We start from the raw sequence: 19,370 nt of genomic DNA, 5'->3' as shown, positions 1-19,370 counted from the left end.
ATTGAACGGTTGTTGTTTCGTTTTCCTCTGTGTGCGTCTCGTTGGCTCTCTCCGTTTGCCTTAAGAGACTCCTGCACATCTTTTCTCTTGAGGTGGTGGATGCTCCCCTTGTGTGTGCATTTGTATGTATGTATGTATGTGCATCTGATGTGTGCTTTTTGGTTGTTTCTTGTGCTTGCGCCTATTTTCAAAGCGCTTTGCTTCATCACCACGTTTCCGCGATGCAGTTTCCTTTCCCTCTCTTTATCTTCTTGTTAAATAGGTGTGTTTCTCAGCATCGTATTTCGTCAAGTAATATGTACAGCGTGTAACTCGTGTTTTTGTTTTTGTTTCTTCCTCTTGTTTGTGGCGCGTGCTGTTACGATGCGCCAAACACACGTCTCTCTGCGCAGACAAACCTCTCTCTCTCTCTATACATAAACTTTCTTTTTTTTGCTTCTCCCTTTTCTTGAGAGGGCCACCTCCAGACACAAGTGGAAAGGTAGGAGGTGAGCGTTAAACGATGTCAATAGTCACTTTACATCATCGGAAAGCTCGCGAGAGCAAATGATATTAATATATATATATATATACATAAAGGCGTATTTTCTCTCTTGCGTTGTTTCTCACCTTGCTCTTTCTTTTCTGTTCTATGTGAATGCGTTAGTATCACGCGCTGTGCTCTCCCAATCTCTTTCTTTCTTTTTGACTTTCGTCTCTTCCGCTGCTTCGTGAAGGGTTTGTATTTTTCACACACGTCACGCACGTTTTGGACGGCAGCGCTGCATTCGAACAAGTTTAATAATACAAAAACAGTGGTGATTTATGTATATGTATAAATGCCAAGTACATGGCCAAAAATGCGTTGCAGTCCGTGTATATATGTATGTATATAACATCGCTGCCTTTCATTTTTCACTTTGCCATGTGAGATGACCGCTTTAACTTGCTTCTTTTTTTTTTTGTTCTGGTGGTGCGACGCCACTCATTCTGATGGCAACAGGTCGCATGAGAATCGAAAGAACGGCAAAAACTCTCCTCAACAGGGACTCCTCGTAATCTTTCTCACTTCTCACTTCTCTCTTCTATTTTTCTGTACTTTCCCTCCTCTTCTCTTGCTCTTTCTATTCTTTGACACTCCTTTCTGCTGTGCTTTCAGCGCAATATTAGCGGTGATTTTTCCTTTTTCCTTCGCAGGTACGTGTGTGTTTGCGCGCATTAACCTGCTTGAATTTGCCGAGACGAAAACGGCGTTGCTTGCTGGAGGTCGAGTGGACGCTGTTGCCTCGCACATTGTGTAGACGCATTGTTTTATTACCATTCTTTTGTTGTTGTTGTGACTGAACTGCAGTCATCATCGCACGCAAATCGCTTCACAAAAAGCTTTCTTTCTTCCATCGTGTCTCGCGTTACATGCATCACGTACGATCCCCTCCGGAGGAAGGCAGAGAGGCTAATGGAGGCGCGTTGCTGAAGCCACCGAGTGCTTCGCTCTCGAAGGAACATGTGTCGGATGTTTCGCAAGACAGCTGCGCGCCTCAATGGGCACTGGATTCTAAAGTAGCGGCGAAGGCTGCTGCGAAGGCTGCGGCAAAACAAGGCGCAGATTGGTGTCATCCCCTCGACGCCCTGCAGCGTCAAAAGAACTCGGCACGCGTCGCCTACACCCCGTTCACCGTTGCTGATGCCGAGGTGGTGGCGGCTCGCCAAGCGGAGGTGGTCGCAGACCGCATTTTCCCTCAGCTTCAAGACAGCGTGCGTCGCAGTAACCGGCTGCTTTGCGAGTCGACGGAGCCACCGAGGCGTTTGCTGCGGCAGTGCTCAGGCAGTTCTGCTGATAGCGTGTTTCCTGCGTTGGCGAGGACGGCAAAACCCGAGAGCGTGCCGCGCAGTGCGACACGGCAGCGCTCAGGGACGCCAGACCGCCTGCTGCAGGCCTTTCCAACCCCCGACGATTTCTCCCTTTCCAACGACCAATCGCCTCCGCAGCTGATGGCGCGCAGCAGCAACAATGCCGCCTCCTTGCCGATACGGTGCTGTGCCTTGACCACACCCCATCTGGCCGCTCTCTATCCCCACAGTCCTTGTGCGCCGAAAGTCACATCGACGAGGCGGCCGTGCACTGCACCAGAGGGCTGCACCTATTCCTCCTCCCCCCTCTCTATCACCCCGCTCAAGGCGCGGAAGGAGAAGTCGCGCAGCAACGCCAGTGCCATCGCAGCGCATTACGCGCAGCTCACCCACATTCTTCAAGACTACCGCGATGATGCTGACACCGCTTCCAAGAAAGCAGGAGAGGCCACGCCGGAACAAATGCGTCTCTGCTCTCCGCGCAAGGCCGCCGCGGACGTGCCGGATGTCTTTCTCACACGTAGCACACACACGGGTGTCGCCAAGACCTTCCCCGCTGCGTCGCCGCACACAGCTCTCGTTTCCCCTGCGACCCCCGTCGCCACCGCCACGCACGACGGCTTCCGTCACTTCGTGGCGCAGCATGGACTGTGCGGTCTCCGCACCTCGCCAGTCACAAGGGCCGACCTCACCCGCTTTCGTCGTCACCTTCAGCGATACTTTGTCCGACAGCTTCACTGCCTCCTGCAGTACGAAGAGAACGAGCGGGCACAGCTGCAGCTCGATGCGTTGCGCGCTCTCCGGACCCTTACCGGGCTGCACAGCCGCTACTGCGATTACGTGGAGCTTTGCGGGCGACAGGCAGCGACATTGGCGGCTATGCTGGCGGAAGAGGTGGTGCTGAGGGATGTGTATCCTTTGCTAGAGCCTCTCCGAGCCACCGAAGACGAGCCGGAGCGTCCTTGCACGGAGAGCCTTCTCAACAGATCCACTGAGGAGTCGGAGGCGTTCGAGGAGTTGGAGATGAGTGCGAGAACGATGGGTAAAGCCCTCGCTGCTCACAAACCGATGCTCGAGGAACTCCAACCTGAAGGCACGGACACACGTGCGATGTTGGCGGCGGCAGCGGCGGCACTGGAGGAGGCGTTTGAAGAGCTGGTACCCACGCTGGACTTCGATAAGCTGGAGGTGAGCGTCTCTACCGCCGCGAAGGTGGCTCTGCCATTGGAGCCTTTCGAGGAGTTAAAAGCCGAAAGCGACACGCGTGAGAACGTGGCGGCTCTGCAGGAGTCTTTCGAAGGGTTAACCTCGCTGCGCAAGCTGTATACCGCGGGGATCAACACCGAGGCGGACAAAGAAGTGGTGTTGGACGCGGAGTCTCCCGACAAGTCCGAGTCTGACAGAGACACGACGCCTGAGGATGCTGCGATACAGGAAGCTTTTGTGGAACTTGTGGACCCACAGGCACCCGGAGAAGCGGAGGTCTGCGCCATCACCCCGCAACAAGAGGAGCGCCCACCCGTCCAGCCATTTGGGAAACTGGAGGCTACGGCGGAGACGCACACACGAGTTCCTCCGGCGCCTGAGCCGTTTGAGGAGCTCCACGCAGTCGCCACAGAGACGAAAGCGCAGGTGGCAGAGCTGCAAGAAACCTTCCAGGACCTCTCTCTCCTTCTCGGTTTCGTGGAGCTAGCAATGAGCGATGTGGCACACACACAGCTACCCCTTTCGCTCGATCCATTTGAGGAGCTGCAGTCGAGTGATGACATCGACGCGATGGCCGCTGTGCTTCAGGAGGCGGCCGAGGAGCTCGTGGCGCGGGCAGAGTCAAGCGAGGTACGAGAAAGCGCCTTCTCTGAAAGAGAGGAACAGAGTTCGCAGGAGCCGTTCGAAGAGCTGGAGGTGAACGCCGCCATCCGCGGAAAGGTGCCCCCTCCACTCGAGCCGTTTGAGGAGTTGGAGGCGAATGCCAGCCTCACGCTGGCGGTCTCAAAGCTGCGAGAAGACTTTGAGGGGCTGCGTGCGCCGGAAACCTTCGAGGAACTGGGGACCAGCACGGGAACCCACACCAAGGCCCCAACATTCTTAGGGTCATTTGAAGAGCTGAAATCCGGCTTCGCCACAAAGACGGAAGACGATGCTCTACAAGAGGTATATGAGGAGCTGGTGGTGCCAGAGATTGGAACAGAAGGGCAGCTCGAGGTCAGCGGCAGCAATGCGGCAGAGCCCCCGGCAACAACGGAGGCTCCGGCAACGACAGAGGCTCCAGCAGAGGCGCCGGTAGCACCAGAACCGTTTGAAGAGTTGAGAATGGGCGCGGAGTGCGTTATTTCTTCGAAGCCTTTCGAGGAACTGGAGGAGAGCCGTGACACGGATGGTGCTGTGGCGGCGCTGAATGAAGCGTTCGAAGAGCTGGTGCCGTCTGTGAATCACGCAGAGGAGCGTCAAATGAGCGTTGGTGTCGACAGCGTGGCCGGTAACGAGGTCGTGGTGAAGACTGCCGGTGTGGCCGAGTCAGAAGTGGAGGAGCGTAGTGTCGAAGTTGACGACATCGCTTCCAATGCAGTTGTCGTGGCTGCTGTTCCTCTTCCTCCTGTTCCTCCTGCACTAGTTGAAGCATCGTCGAAGGATTACTACGTGGGAGCCCCTACAACTCTCACGGACGCGGAGGGCGCGGTGCGGCAAGTCACGTGCCACTTCAACGACCTCACGCTCGACAGCTTCGCCGCTGCCGCGGTGGGCGATGTGCTGGCGGAGGCATGCGGTGTGCGTCGCCCGGTGGTGATCGCGTGCGAGCGCCACCTCGACGGCACCAACTGGTGTGCACATCTGATGAACGCCGGCGTCGCCGTCCGCGATTGCGTTGTCGCGGACGTCTGCGCTGCCCTGGAGTGTGCCGCCATACGAGTGCGCAACGTCACCCTGGTCGCCACGGCGTCGAACGACGACGACGACGACGCACACCGTGCGGAGAAAACACCGAGTGATGAGTTAAGTGACGACGCCAATGCTGCTGCTGCTGCGGTGGTGGTGGATTCGGCAGGTCTTACGATACGCTTTGATGTGGTGCACGAGGCCGTCTTTGCCCTCTACCCACAGGAGGAGGTGCAGTACCTTATTCAGGAGTGCCAGTTTCCGTTTCTCCAGCAGTGGTGCCGCAGCCGGGCTGCCATGCAGCGCTTGGAGCGCCGCCGATGCGGCTCCAACACGCCTCAGATGACGCTGCTGCGTCCCGAGAGCGCCGCGTGGCTGTCACGGGGGGCGGCGATGCAGCTGTGGGCCTACGCAACGGGGGCGGCGCGTCGTGTGGACACGGGCGTGCCGACGCAGCCCTCAGCACCATCCTCCGTATCACCTGGGTCTCCGAGCGCAGCACCCAACCTCTCTGCCGGATCCAGTGGCCAGAGCAGACCGGACGCTGCCGAGAGCGCAGACATGAGCTCCTTGGAGGCGCGCCCGTCGAAGCCACAGCAATCAAAGCACAAAGGCCTTTTCACGCGGAGTCACAAGACCAGCTAGCTGCTTGAGTGGATTTGATACGTAGTGTGAGTTCTTTGCTTGCTTGTTTCTGCACTTCTTGATAGGCGAACGAGGGACGCGTAATCTCCCGCCCTCTCTTCCTCGTTTTTTCTTTCCTTCCTTCTACTGTTGAACTGTCCTTTCCAACGCCTTCGCTGCCTATACACATGCACACACACACCCGCACGTCTGAGTGTTAGGCACGGCGCGAATCAATGTAAACCACTTCGGCTATGTTTGTATATATGTTTATATTCGAGGTTTCTTCGTTCGTCCGTGTAGAAACCAAAAACGGAATCTCTCTTGTGTTTTCCTTCATTGCCATTGGAGCTCTTCCTTTCCTTTATCATGGTACACATGCCTCTTGGCAAAGAAGAAAAAAGGACTACTGAACCCCGTGCTGATGTGCAATAGGTGCTGGCGCTTTTTTTGTGATAGGCGCTAGAGGAGTAAAGCAAGGAATCGCACATGTGGACCCGACGTTGGGGTCGACACGCACTCCAACACACGGCTAACCCAGCGACGACTCGGCTCTGTTGCGCACGGAAAGAGGACGGAACCACTTTAGCAACGCGCACGGCAGATCCCCAGCGGAAGGCCGTTTTCCAAGACGATCAACGATGGTAACCAGAAGTACACCTTTTGCTTGCTTCTTCTTCTCGCTCGCAGGAGTACTACTTTCCTTTCTCTCCTCTCTGCCTCCCCTTCGTCTTCGGCCCTCACCCTACACCACTCTCCAGTAATAAACGCTCTCAGTCGTCTTTCCTTCTCAGTGATCTCCTCCTTCCAAGCCGAAGCCCCGTCGTCGCTTTCTTCCATTTGTTCGCCGTTTACACCTCGTACCCCCAAAGAACAAACCTAGCTCAACAATGACCGCCATCAGCTCCTCCATGACCCGCCGCGCCGCCGCGACGACCGTCGTGTTGTCCGCCTTGGCCGCCGTCAGCGCCAACGCTAAGAAGTCCGACTACAACCCTCGCTTCACGTGGTGGGGTATCCTGATCATGATGATCGGCATTGTCGTGCTCACTTCGGTTGCCCTGATCATCTACTTCTGCTGCTGCCACAAGGACTCGGCGCATAAGGACGTGGAGAACGACGCGGACACTCGCTCTGAGGGCGCGGCTGCAGTGCCGTCGGCCAGCAACGAGCCGGCGACCGCGTCGAAGAGCCGCCCGGCGGAGTAAGGAGCAAACCAAATACGGTTGTGCTGCGATGACGACGGCATAAAAGGCCCAATCCTTTTGCTGCCGCCGCTGTCCGTAGAATTGTCTTTGGCTTCGTTGTGTTGTCGGGTGGTGTTTTCCCGCCGTCTCCCACCCATCGCATTAGACGGCGTTGATTTGTTTTTCTTCTAATTTTTCTTCTGTGCTAAAAGTGGGTTTTGGTGCGTTCATTAGACGCCACTGCGGTGTGCAGGCATTCCTATTGCCGCGGTGCCGCCGTCGACGGGGCACCGACGTGTGCCCGGCACTCTGCCCACCGGCGTCTGCGCATGTAAAAACCCACACCCCAAAAAAACGATTTTATTTTCCTTTTCTTCTTCCATTTTTTTTTATTTTTCCATTTTTTTAAAACCAATCGGAGCGATTCGAATGCCCTAACGAGTGTGTGGAGAAGCGCCGCACCGCGTGCGGTGATGACGGCGGTGCTGTTTCAAACGGCAAAAGGTAGCTCTTCATTTCTGCACCGGGCTCTTTGCATGCTCCTCTCTGCTTGTACTGGGATTGGTACTGCCGTTGAACAAAGGCCGTTCTTCTCCTTTTACGCTGCTCCCACTAGTGTGGTTCTGCGCGAAGAGTGAGGGAGCGGGAAACCTGCGAAGCAGAGAAAAGTAAAAGAAAGCCCTCTGTGCTGGAACGCAACGCCTACGCTCAAGACACGAAACGATAGCTTCGAGAGGAAAAAAGGAAAAAAGAAAACATCATAAGTCGCTGCATTGAACGCACCGGATAATATTTTTCCAAACATAACTCGTAAAAGAAGTAGGACTTCCAAAGAAAGGATTCGGAAACGCACGTACACGGCGTCCACACGCACCGCTGAATACCGCGGCTGTGTTCCTTGCGTCTCAGCGGCGCAGCTCGAGGAGTTGTGGACGCCTTCATATTCTGTTTTTTCGTAATCGCGTTGGTATCGTCGTTTTGACTCGCTTCGTCGCTCTCCTTTTTTTCCGTTTCTGCAACTCGTTGACTACAAAGAGACGCGTGTCTTTTTTTTTCTCTCTCACCGTACTGTCGTGATCCCCCGTTGCAGACTTGCTTGGAAATGCGTGGCGTCGACGAGTGCAAACACAATACCCCTTCTCCTTCTTTTAGCGTCCGGCGTTCAATATATATTTTTTCAAAAGACACCAAAAAGAAAAAAAAACATGTACTTATTTTGATTTACATGAGGAGTGTAAATCGTTTATCAAAAGCAGCATTAATTTATTCCTCTTCTTAATGGAAAAAATATATACAGAATTTCTTTTTCTCAGACAACACGAAATGACAGAACCCTTCGCCATCTTCTCTACAACGAATCGTGACATCGAGACAATAGACGGTCTTTGCCATTTTATCTTTCGTGCACGTGTGGTGTCGTCATCGTTTGATTGTTTTACTGAGAAAGTGTCCCTTGTTTCGCACGCACACACACACACACACTTGTGTGAGATGACATGTATGGAACGTAAATATATATATATATGAAAGAGTGTATGTGCATCTTATTACCTTTTCGGGTGCCCCGCCTCATATGTGAAACGGCGGGTTGACTTCCTCTCTCCTTTTCCCTTCTTCGTACGTGCGCAATCCGCCTCGGTATAAAAGCGGCGCACGGGCGAGGGACTTTACGGCCGGTGTCTGTACGTCATCTAGTTCGCTCTCCCGTCTAGCCGACGTGTGCAGCCGTGAGAAGTGAAGGCGAATCTGTGTTGTCGAGTGCCTTGAGAAGGCTGGCGATGAAGCTGAAAGAACAAACGCATGAATTCACATTACCTCTCCTCTCTGCCTCCCCTTCGTCTTCGGCCCTCACCCTACACCACTCTCCAGTAATAAACGCTCTCAGTCGTCTTTCCTTCTCAGTGATCTCGTCTTTCCAAGCGGAAGCCCCGTCGTCGCTTTCTCCCATTTGTTCGCCGTTTACACTTCGTACCCCCAAAGAACAAACCTAGCTCAACAATGACCGCCATCAGCTCCTCCATGACCCGCCGCGCCGCCGCGACGACCGTCGTGTTGTCCGCCTTGGCCGCCGTCAGCGCCAACGCTGCGAAGCCCGCCTACACGCCCAAGTTCACGTGGTGGGCCATCCTGATCATGATGCTTGGCATCGTTGCGCTCACTTCGGTTGCCCTGATCATCTACTTCTGCTGCTTCCGCAAGCACGGCTCGGAGGAAGAAAAGAAGGTTGCGGACAACGACGCGGACGCCCGCTCTGAGGGCGCGGCTGCAGTGCCGTCGGCCAGCAACGAGCCGGCGACCGCGTCGAAGAGCCGCCCGGCGGAGTAAGGAGCAAACCAAATACGGTTGTGCTGCGGTGACGGTGGCATCGAAGATGCCGTGCTTGCTCGTCACCGCCGCCCTCTGCCTTTGCAACTTTTGTTTCCTCTTTGCTGGGGATGGTCGACTCGCGCAGCTGCCCCATTTTTTCTTTGTTTCCAGCCGCGTTAATGGGTGTAGCTTATTTTATTTACTGCGCTGAAAGAGAAAATCAAGGTCCCTGAAGTGGGCGATCCGGTGTGCTATTACGCCGCCTCCGTCGGTGTGCCGCCGTCGGGAACGCGACACTCTGCCCACTGGCTTTTCTTTCTTTAACCTCGAAAACGTATTTTATTTTTCCTCTTTTGTTTCTCTCGACTTTGTTTCTTCCGGTACAACGAAGAAATACCTACTGGAGCAGCGGTGGCCTCTGCGAGTGGAAGAGACGCACCGTCCAGGTTGCTGCGACGGCGCAGCTGACTCCAGCCTCAAAAGCAAACGGTTTGCCTTCTCATAGCACTTCTTTCGACGGGAAACTTTCTCTTCTTTTTATTCGCCGCACTTTTTTTTTGGTTTAGTAGAGTCAACAAGTCAACGTTGAGGGTTCGGACGTTATTTTTGTTGTTATGCTGCTGTCGTGGTGCCACCCGAATCTTGCTCGCGCAAAACCTACTGTGCACATCCACTTCAGCGTTGTAGAGCATACCGAACCCTTTTCGTGCTTGTTGGGCGTAAACCATGATGCCCGAGGTGTCGCAACTGCTGGCGTCATCTGCACGCGTAGAGAATGTTCATGAGCTTCTACTTTTCTTTTTATTATTTTTACGTGCCTGATGACGAACGCTTTTGCGCACTGCTAAGTCGTCGTTCATACACCTCTCCGAAAAGGCAGCTTCCTTTTCGGAGTTCTACCGCTGCGAGGGATGTGCATTTCAGGTGTCGTCGCCGACGCAGTGGAACACGATAAGTTAAGGGCAGTAGCAACCGAAAGGAGAAGAAAGGTTTTATTCTTGTTGACGAAGCTACCGGGATTATTGTAAGCAACTCAAAAGAATGCAGCGAGTCCACTATTCCACAATGGAAATCGGTGAGAGCGTTATGTTGCAGGTTTGCGCGTTCGGGGAGCGAGTCGCGCACAGGCGGAAACGTACATACGCCCACTAGTACGGCCTCATCCGGGTGTGGCCTTCGCTGCACTAACCCAAAACACAGACCTTTTTTCCCCTCTGTTTTGATGCATGAGCCCATCTTTTTTTCTTGTCGCGATATGTGAGAGCCGTAAAAGCATTATATATAATGTTTGCTGTGCTGGAGCCTGTCTTTCTTTCCGTTGTTGGGGAAGCTGTGCGGGGTGCCTTGTCTCACCAGTGACCGCAACGGCGAGGGAGAGTTGGCAGGCTCCGACGACCTCTTGAGCTCATTCGCCAAGCTGATCATGCTGGGCGTTGAAGCGCTGGAGTACTCTTTTTTTTTAAACAAGGGTTTGTAAGTTGTCGCTCTAAAATAGCTTTATAGTCTCTTGCGTGTGTGTGTTTTCTTAACTATATAAACGCATCTTTCAATGCTTCTTTTTTTTGGTTTTGATTTCCCTTTATTTCATTGTTTTGCAAAGGAGACGATGCCTGGACAAATACAGAAGCTCTCAGACACGCATACACACGTGTGCAAAACACCAATACAGTTGCCGTCGGTACAACTGGACGGCTCCCAAATTGCATTCATCTCCGCACTCATGAAGGGAGAGAAATACGGAGTTTCAGGCCTCCTTGCAAAGATGAAAGAGTTCAAAAAGGAACGCTGAAATTATAGCGGAGGCTGCACAAGCGCAACTCCTAACACCGTTTTCTCTCCTTGTGGAGGAGGTGGCTGCGCGAAGGAGTCGTCTCGTGGATGCACCTCTTTGCTTTCTGTAATGTTCAGAGGGAAAAGGGAGAAAAAACGGTGATGATGAAAGATGGACCGTACTAGAGTCTTCTTCGCGCAAAAGACTCTTTTTTGTGTCTGTGCGTGCCTGCCTGACCGCAGCTCTTCTTTATTGCTTCGCCTGCTTCTTCTTTTTTTTTGTTCTCGTGAAAACCACAGCGCAAACCTTGACGGAGGCGACGCTGCGTAGACGTTATCCAGTCTCTCTAACTTCGCATTAAAAAGACAAGAAAAGATTGTACGTGGTGAGAAAACAAAGGCGATCAGATGCTTGCGTAGGAGACAGAAATGAGAAACAAAGAAAAAAAACCCGTTACTATTTTTACCGTTTTCATACTTGCTACACGCACACACATACACATACATACCGGTCCCAAACTTAGAAGTTACTTGTCTTCACATCAACTATGCGTTCACGCCGTCAAGGCGTGCTAGACGCTGTGAGCGTGCTCGGCATGGACCCGTGGAAAGACGACCGAGTGCGTGACTTCGTGGCCATTAACACGATTCAACGCCTCCGTGCGTACCACCTCGAAGCCGGTGCACCGATGCCACCAATTGAGGATATTAACGCCGACCGCGCGCTTAATTTGCTGCTGCTGCCCCGTGCGGAGCCGGACTATCGCCCATGCGCCGGGGAACGGCCACAGACGCGGCCGAAGCTGCTCCCGCGTCGTCAGGGAAAAGCTTCCATCCAACGTCAGCCGCGACAGCACGACGGAGAAGGCGAAGAAAGGGAGGACGGTGCAGACAACATGCACAGTGGCCGGAGCACTTCTTCCGCCTCTACCACCAGCACCACCTCCACCACGTTTTCGTCGTCGGATAATGATGATGTCGACAAAGGCAGCACGAGTACACCATTGAATCGAACACCTGCACGACAACCCCCACCGGGTCCAACATCGCATTCTCCTGAGGCGAAGACGGACACGGCGTTCTCCACGCAGTGCGCTGTTGACCGGGCTCGTGCCGTGTTCTTCGGGGCAACTTCTTTTCACGCGTCAACGTCTCCACGGCGGCTCGTTAACTCGCCTCACGTGCCGCTGACGCCGTCTGTCACGTCGACCTCGCCGATTGCAGAGCGCCAGATACCGCATCGCACAGCATTGCAGTTACCCGGGTCCACGGCCGTGGCAGCCGTCGCAACACCATCCCCTGCTCTCCACACCAATGCCCACCACAACGCCACAGGGGACGGCGAAGATGGAGGCCTTCGCGCCGCCCCGTGGGCGGCTTCTCGATCGCTGAACGTGGACCTGGATGCGTACATTGAGATCAACAGTACACCGCTGCGTGTTGCCCCACCTCCTCCATTGTCGCCGATAGTCGCCACAACATTAGCAGCACCCCTCGCGCTTGCCAATGAGAGCGACGCCCTGCAAGGTAGTGATGAAACGAGAGAAGACAAAGGGGACGACGGTGGTGCCGCCTCCTCTGCGCCCAGCACCGATGCAGACGCAAAGGACACGTGCCTTGTTGCAGCGTCCGACGTCGCACTTCCCGGAAAAGTGGCGAAGAATGACATCGGCGCCGGCCCTTCCCCGGATGCGACACCCCCAGCCATTCGACCAACTACTGAAAATGCTGTCGTCTCCGCATGTGAAGACGGTACGGATGCCAAGCAAAACTCGGAGGAAAACAGCAGCAACAACGGCAGCCATCATTTTCCTGATCAACGGGGGTGTGACGTGTGCGACGCCATCACTCAGTACTTCCAGTCGATGCTCACACGCGGCGTGGTGCTGGATCGGTACAACCACAAGGACTTGGCGTTTGCGTGGTGGGTGCTGGGGCGGAACATGGACACCGCGGCGCTGGAGAACCGCGGCCCGATGCGACGCGAGGCGCTGCTCATCACCATCCGCAATATGTACTACGGCTTACTCTCTGCCGACGAGGCAAGGAAGACGGCCAACGAGGCGACGGCGCAGGCGGATGTGTCGACGGATGCCGCGTATCGTGCCACAGTGGGTAGTGAGGTTGACGAGGAGGCAGAGGACGGCGTGTCAGGGAGAGGTGGCACGACAGACGAGGAAGAGACGGCGGCGACAGAGCCGCAGAGACCGTCGAAAGGAATTGCTGCTCTTGCCACGGCTGCCCCTACACCACGGCCGCGAGGGCGAGGCCGTCATCCCGGCGCCATCTCCGCCAGCACCCCTTCAGGGACTCTCCTGGAAGTACCCGCTTCTACGACTGCAGCCGCAGCACGGAAGCGGCCACGCACAGGGCCGGAGGACAAGAGCCCCCAAAGTGACGCTGAAAAGGATCATCGCAACGATGGCGAAGAGGGGAGCGGCGACGGCACCTCTATCCAGCTGCAGCGGCCCGGCATTTCGGCCAACGACGCGCGTGTGTCCGCGATCGTCACCAGAGCGCGGTTCAAAGCGCCAACTACGCCTTCGTCCCGTGACAACGCAACCGCAGATGAGCCATCTGCGACTTTGGAAGACAAACCTATGCGGCGGCGCCACACGACTGCGGAGAGGACGGCTACAGCACACCCCCTCGCAGCAGCCCTGCGAGGTGATGACTTGCGTCGCTACGGGCTAGCGGATTTCGACAGCGTGGACGACGCCGTAAGCGAGTCCACGTCAGTGACCAGCTCCACCACCGCGTCCCGTGCGGGAAGTGTGACGCCTGCAGGGACGTCCAGCAGCGGCGGCGGTGGCGGCCGACGGCGACGCCGTGCCGAGGACCGCCGACAGGCCGTGGAGGAGACGTGGACGTCGACACGCACAAACCGACGCACTGCCCCGGCGAGGTTGGCGGCGGCGCTGGAGCAGCACGACTCCGCGGCGGCGGTGGGACAGCCGCCCAGTCGCCGAGATGCGTCGCGGGCGGCTGCCAAGACGAGCGCAGCGGGTGCCTTCACGACAGCAACGGAGCTCCCCAGCGTCGTCAGCGCAGAGGTTGCGAGCCGAGAGGTGGCATCGGCGGAGGGTCAGACGGCGGCGCCCGTGTTGGCAGGCAGCCAACGCAGGTCTTCGAAGGCGACGATCGCGGCTGTTAGCGCGTCAACCGCATCGAAGGCGAAGGCGAAAGCTAAAGCGGCTTCCAAGCGGACACGGAGTCGCGGCGGCAACAACGACGGTGAAGAGAAGCACGACGAGGACGCAGCAGTCGCTGAAGGCGCCCAGGCAGACGAAGAGGTGGGAGAAGACGTCGTGGCGAGGCCGGCGCCGCTAAAGCCGCAGGGAAAGACCGGTCAGCAGATCCCAGCTAAGAAGACAACGCGCAGCACCGGAAAAGCCCCGCAGGCCACGATTGGTGACGGCACTACCGACGCCATCGGGGGGCGGAAAGGCGCAGCAGAGGGCACCACCGGCCCCTCTACACTGAAGATGGACAAGCAGCAACCACCGCCACCGGAGAAGAAGGAAGAGCACCGTGGCCGGCCACGTGGTAGCTTCAAGGTTCCCAGACCCATCGTGGACGGTGTGCCCGTCGCCACCACCGGAAGCAGCGCATACAAAGCCGGCACCTCCGCAGCAACCAGTGCAAGCCGAAGCGGAGAGAAGAAACGCGAGGAATCGAGTAGCACATCAGCGTCCTCTCCGACTACGTTCGCGGTGGCCGCCAGCGTTCCTTCCTTCCCCGTCGCGGCGACAGCGGCCTCCGATCACGGCGGTAAAAATCTTCCAGTGCCGCGCGAGATGCCGCTGGGGCTCACCGCACATGAAGTGGCGGTGCGTGCGCGCATTCAACATCGAATGGGTGTGCCGCTCACCCCACCCGCCGCTTCTGCTGCTCCTTCCTTCTCCTCCGACCGCACTTCGCAGACCCCCTCGGAGATCGCGGCTGCCGATGCCCCTGCGACGGTGTACTCGTCGTACACGTTTCTCCTATCATCGTTTGCGTCAAATGGACAGTCAGACGGTGCGAAGGGCAGCATCGCCACGACAGCTCCGGTGATATGGTACGGTCCTGTGACTCCACCAGGGGATCGCGCGAGGGCGGATGAAAAGGCAGAGGTGACTGCCGCTGCCCCGGCAGCGCGCCTGCGTGGTCGGAAGAAGAAAGCGGAGGGCGGCGTTAACAGCGCACTTCTCGGTTGTGCACTACAGCATGATCAGGCAGCCCTGGAGCGTCGGGTGAAGGCGCGACTGGCACGCGAGGCGTCAGGTGCTGCCAGCTTTTCATCCCCGTCGTCCCCTGCTTATTCAAGCCACCACCCGCCGAAAGGGAGCACCGCAGAAGTTGCACACCTTGCCGAGTGCGCCTCAATCAACGGCGGGCAGGAGTGCAATGCTGATGGGACTGATGTGAATCCACTCACTGAGGTGAAGGTGGAAGGTGAGGAGGAGGCGGAGAGCCCGACGACATTCAGTGGTCCTTTCCCCTCTCCGCTCGCCGGGGAAGCATCGGGGCGTGGCAACGGTGGCCCAGCAGCAGACGACCTTGAAGCCCGCGTGTCGCCCCCTCCGCCACTGCCACCCGCAGAGTTTGCAGCGTTGACGTACGCGCAACAGTGCCTGCTCGTGTGGACGGCGGGTGAGCTGCTGGAGCGACACGCACGTCAGCGTCACGCCGCGGAGACCCGTCGTGCGCGGCTGCTCGCCCGCTGCGGTCGCATGGCAACGCGTCGGATGGCGGCCCGCGTGGCGGCGGCGGCGGAGAGCAGCGGCGCGATCGAGGTGATCGGCGACGCTGCTGAGCAGCTTGTGAAGTCGCTGGCAAAGGAAGAGGATGCGGAGGATGCGGTGGACCGCAGCAACGATCCCGGTTCGGAGAGAAGCAGCGACGGCGACGACGGCAGCGAAGGTGGGGAAGTGGAGAAAGGACGGGGGCGCGGCCGATCACGTGGCTCTGTCCCAATGGAGAAGGTCAGCGCGGAGGACACAGAAAGCGACAGTGACGCGTCTTCTGCGTTGTCGAGGGAAGCTCGCCGTAAGGAACTGCGGCCCTTGCCGCGACGGTGGTATGATTACTGGGCTGTATATAGAGCCTCCGGTGGTGCTGCCGCTTTTGCTGGCGCTCCGACCAAGCAGGAAGCGTGAGCGGACACGGCAAGTGCATCGAGAATAGGAGAGGACGAAGAACGAATGAATGAGGAGAGTGCCCCGTACGTGCCACACGATAAGAAGAAAAAATGAAACTTGTATTGCTGAAAAAAGAAAGGCGTCAGCCGTTTTGCGGCACTCAATTGTTCTTTTCTTTGTTTACATCACCCACTGCTCCTCCTCCAACGAGCAGATACTGGAGAAGGGCCTAAGGCGACTATTGCGTTTCTCTCACTGACCAACGGGATCGCACAGTTCCTTTCGTTTCACATCACCACGGATGCCGTTCTCTGTAATGGAAGTGCGCACCTTCTCATTTCTTTCGCTCTTGAAGCTGGTCTCTCCCTCTCTTTTATTTTTTGTTTCGCTCCCACGCACAGAAAGTTCTTCCAGAGCAGCTCCTCCGTCCCTGAGTACGAAGAGGATCTTGTGCACGCACGCGGCTCCGTGGACGCCGTTCCAGGGTGCTGCTTCTACAGTCTTTGGAGGATTTCCTCTCCCTAGCGCGTTTTCTGTATCTGTAAAGAAAAGGCTTGGTTTATCTACGGCTGAGTCGTCGTCGTGTCTGCACGTTGTATTTTAGTAATACGTACTCTCTGTGTGTGTCCGTACCGCTCTTTGGTAATTCTCCATAATTAGCGCGTGACCCTCTGGGTTTTTTTTTGCTCCATAAACGGCTGTCCGTGGTGTGGCTGAATGGAATGCTGCACTTCGTTACGGGGGTGTACAACAGCCTCTTTAGCACGCCGGAGTACCATGTGCTGATTGTTGGCCGCGAGTGTGCCGGCAAGTCAACCTTGCTGGAGCAGCTGAAGTTTCTCTACACGCCGGCCACGCAGCAGCGCGAGGCCGAGCAGCTGCTGGAGGAGAAGCACCGCACTGCTAAGACACCGTCCAACGGTACGCTCGAGTCCTCCACATCTTCGCTGACGGCGCCGCGACACACGGTGCCACCGGGCACACCGCTGCGTGCGACGTCCGCCTACATGGCACAGAAGCGAATACGCCCTACCGTGGGGCTTAACTACGCCGTGGTGCAGCATCGCTTTAGCCCTCCCGTGACGGTGGTGAGACGCGTGAAAAGGTCGGAACTGCGCACCAAAAATGTGGACTCCTTACCGCCACTGCCGGCAGATATCTTCGCCGAACAGCGCGCGCGGCAGCAGGCGCTGCTGGCTAATGCTCCCAGCGACGCCGTCACGCGTGTTGTGCTACGTGATTTGGGCGGCCAAACCGCACTGCGGGATCTGTGGGAGAAGTACTACGCGCAGACACAGGCGCTCGTGTACGTGGTGGACAGCACGCTGCCTTTTCGATCTCCTGCTGCCCCGACATCTTCTTCCTCCCCCGCAGCGGTGTTGCAGCCTTCCGGGCCACCACGGGACCACTTCACCAAAAAGGAGCTGGAAGACCTTTACCGGCCCGATCGTCAGCTCTTGGCGAAGCTGCTGCAGCATCCACTGCTGGAGGGCGTCCCTGTCTTACTTCTGAGCAACAAAACAGATGAAACACCGCACATGCCACTGGAGAGACTGCAGGAGGCGATGTGCCTGGCGGACTTGGCGGCCGACCGAGCATTCTACGTGCGAGAACACATTAGCGATGAGGCCCCAACGTCGAGCGATGCGCACAGCGATACGGGCAATCCGTCTCCTGCAATGAACGGAGCGACAACCGCCACTGCTGAATCAACTGCGGCCTTGTCGCGTCACTCCACACGCGTGGGGTTACCTCAGCGGCGTATGGGCGAAAGCGGGTTCGGCGAGATTGTCTTGCGCATCGTCGAGATCAGCGCGATGGACGGGACGGGGGTGGCAGGGGCGATGGACTGGTTGGTCGCGCAGCTTCTCTTCCACGCGCGAAACGTGAGCGCCGATGCGTGACGGGGCACGCAGACTCCCCCGCGGTCGACAGGGAAGAAAAGAAAAAGGGAAGACGTGAGGGAGAGAGTGTTGCTGCTTGCCGCTCTGGCTTGACGTAGAAACTGAGGCTTCACTGCGGCACGGCTTCGTTGCACTGGTGCCGATACTTGCGCGTTCGACTTGGCATGCACACACACACACGTACGGCTGCTTTTTGTGCTTCTTCAGCCCCTGCGTTTGGCGTGTCGCTTTTGTTTGTTTGTTTGCAAGGCTGCTTCAAGAGCAGCTACAGCAACAGCTAAACAAAGAAGAGCATGCATGGACTTCAATGCAATGCAGCGTGACACGGACGTGCTGCTCAGCAAGCGGCGCTGTGCTCCCGTTTGCGCCTCATCAGTAATGCAGGCACTGATGTGCTCAATCACGTTGAAGGAGGCCTTCCTTTGTTCTTCTTCAAAGCTTCCGAGCAAAGCCGTGCTTCAGCGTTGCCGGAACTGGCCTGTGGGTGCCCCCTGGCCTTTTGTTTCCTTGCGTGGCTGCGTGGCCTTCAGGGGCCGTCCTCTCATTGCGATTCTTGTTGGGTCTCTCCTTGTTATTGCACACCTTTGTCGACCTACGGCACACACACACACACACACACAACATAAAAATCCCTCCCTCCCAGTGATTCATCGACGCCAAAAAGGAGTTGCCGTTGTGAGATCAACGCGGCTGCAAGAGTGAGGGAGCGCAGGGACCACCGAAACGAATTGGCTGACATTGCAGAACTGAAGTGAACGCACAGGCGCATTACAATAGCAGCAACAGCGACAAAAGCACTCCCGTTTAGAGCAACCGGGATAACAATGTTCGATCCAAAGCAGATCACCTCCACCATGTTGGGCTATGCCCCGCAATTCGTGCTCGCGCGCTTCTCCTCCGTCATCATGGGGGTCATTGCGGCATATGGAGTGCTGCTTTTCTTTTGGGGGCAGCCTCCCTTTTTCCAGCGCGTAGGTGAGCTGGGACTCGTCATGACGGTGTGCTACTGGGCTGCGCGTGGTGTGCGTTACGCCATGATGCGCGTCATCACCGTTGTGGAGGGACCCGATGCAAATGCTGCAGCTGTTACGGGAGGGCCAGCAACAACGCCTCCAGCATCTGCAGGTAGTGGCGTTACGCAGAAAGGTGGCTCGGCTCCGAAATCTTCTACTGCTGCTGCGAGTCGACCAAATGAGAAGGAAGCAAAAGTACTCGATTAAACGGAAGGTGAGGAGTTCATATGATGTGTCGTCGTCATCGTCTCACGCACTAAATCTTTTTCTGCTTTGCTTTTTCGTTTTTCTCTTGAATCGCGAGGTTGTGAAGCATGGAGGTGTCACGGCGGTGACTTACAGTGACATTTCTCCTTTTTCGGAAACGGCGATAAAGTGTACGTGTGCGTGCGTGCGTGCCCTACACCCTCAAACAGCATGTCTTTCTATTTGAATAAATATCGTCTCACCTAAACGTAGCGAGTGAAGTTTAAACAAGCGGCGAAGATGAAGTATCCCCTTTAAAAGGAGGCCACGCGCATCACGATACACCATGTCGGTTGTTGACGCATTCTCGACCGTCTTCTCTTCGGTTTCTTTTTCCTCTTTTTTCAAGAGGCGTGTGCTGCGTGTTAATCCTCTGTGTTGGTGTCGATGACGTCTCTGTGCACATCTTTTTTCTTTTATGTTTCTCGTGGATGCAACGTAATTCCTCCCTCTTTTTTTCTCTTCCATTCTTTCTTTGCTCCTTGTCCTCCG

At 56.2% G+C, this 19,370-nt stretch overlaps 6 protein-coding genes across 9 annotated transcripts; all 6 read left to right on the top strand.

Moving 5' to 3' along the window:
* Nucleotides 1-1,137: 1,137 nt before the first annotated feature.
* On the top strand, nucleotides 1,138-5,349 carry ABB37_09421 (hypothetical protein; the record flags this gene model as incomplete). Its single annotated transcript, XM_015808879.1, has 1 exon — nucleotides 1,138-5,349. The coding sequence occupies exon 1, from the start codon at nucleotides 1,393-1,395 to the stop codon at nucleotides 5,347-5,349; it is 3,957 nt and encodes a 1,318-aa protein (XP_015652592.1). The 5' UTR covers nucleotides 1,138-1,392.
* A 739-nt stretch (nucleotides 5,350-6,088) lies between these two features.
* ABB37_09420 (hypothetical protein) lies at nucleotides 6,089-8,044 on the top strand. 2 transcript variants are annotated; one of them, XM_015808878.1, is made up of 1 exon: nucleotides 6,089-8,044. In XM_015808878.1, exon 1 carries the CDS (start codon nucleotides 6,219-6,221, stop codon nucleotides 6,534-6,536), a length of 318 nt encoding a protein of 105 aa, XP_015652591.1. In that variant the 5' UTR covers nucleotides 6,089-6,218; the 3' UTR covers nucleotides 6,537-8,044. The 2 variants fall into 2 exon arrangements, with proteins under 2 accessions (XP_015652591.1, XP_015652590.1); XM_015808877.1 differs by having other exon boundaries at nucleotides 6,105-8,044.
* Nucleotides 8,045-8,383: 339 nt separating this feature from the next.
* On the top strand, nucleotides 8,384-8,840 carry ABB37_09419 (hypothetical protein; the record flags this gene model as incomplete). 2 transcript variants are annotated; one of them, XM_015808876.1, is made up of 1 exon in its annotated part: nucleotides 8,384-8,840. In XM_015808876.1, exon 1 carries the CDS (start codon nucleotides 8,514-8,516, stop codon nucleotides 8,838-8,840), a length of 327 nt encoding a protein of 108 aa, XP_015652589.1. In that variant the 5' UTR covers nucleotides 8,384-8,513. The 2 variants fall into 2 exon arrangements, with proteins under 2 accessions (XP_015652589.1, XP_015652588.1); XM_015808875.1 differs by having other exon boundaries at nucleotides 8,400-8,840.
* A 2,051-nt stretch (nucleotides 8,841-10,891) lies between these two features.
* Nucleotides 10,892-15,733, top strand: ABB37_09418 (hypothetical protein; the record flags this gene model as incomplete). The annotated part of the gene is made up of 1 exon (XM_015808874.1): nucleotides 10,892-15,733. Exon 1 carries the CDS (start codon nucleotides 11,141-11,143, stop codon nucleotides 15,731-15,733), a length of 4,593 nt encoding a protein of 1,530 aa, XP_015652587.1. The 5' UTR covers nucleotides 10,892-11,140.
* A 382-nt stretch (nucleotides 15,734-16,115) lies between these two features.
* Nucleotides 16,116-17,619, top strand: ABB37_09417 (hypothetical protein; the record flags this gene model as incomplete). Its single annotated transcript, XM_015808873.1, has 1 exon — nucleotides 16,116-17,619. Exon 1 carries the CDS (start codon nucleotides 16,438-16,440, stop codon nucleotides 17,617-17,619), a length of 1,182 nt encoding a protein of 393 aa, XP_015652586.1. The 5' UTR covers nucleotides 16,116-16,437.
* A 642-nt stretch (nucleotides 17,620-18,261) lies between these two features.
* On the top strand, nucleotides 18,262-18,839 carry ABB37_09416 (unspecified product; the record flags this gene model as incomplete). 2 transcript variants are annotated; one of them, XM_015808872.1, is made up of 1 exon in its annotated part: nucleotides 18,262-18,839. In XM_015808872.1, exon 1 carries the CDS (start codon nucleotides 18,444-18,446, stop codon nucleotides 18,837-18,839), a length of 396 nt encoding a protein of 131 aa, XP_015652585.1. In that variant the 5' UTR covers nucleotides 18,262-18,443. The 2 variants fall into 2 exon arrangements, with proteins under 2 accessions (XP_015652585.1, XP_015652584.1); XM_015808871.1 differs by having other exon boundaries at nucleotides 18,283-18,839.
* Nucleotides 18,840-19,370: the final 531 nt, after the last annotated feature.

This window comes from Leptomonas pyrrhocoris, assembly GCF_001293395.1.
Source record: "Leptomonas pyrrhocoris isolate H10 chromosome Unknown, whole genome shotgun sequence".
NCBI classification, from domain to species: domain Eukaryota; phylum Euglenozoa; class Kinetoplastea; order Trypanosomatida; family Trypanosomatidae; genus Leptomonas; species Leptomonas pyrrhocoris.
The sequence above is the reverse complement of the archived record's forward strand: the minus strand, read 5'-3'. Positions and strand labels throughout refer to the sequence as shown.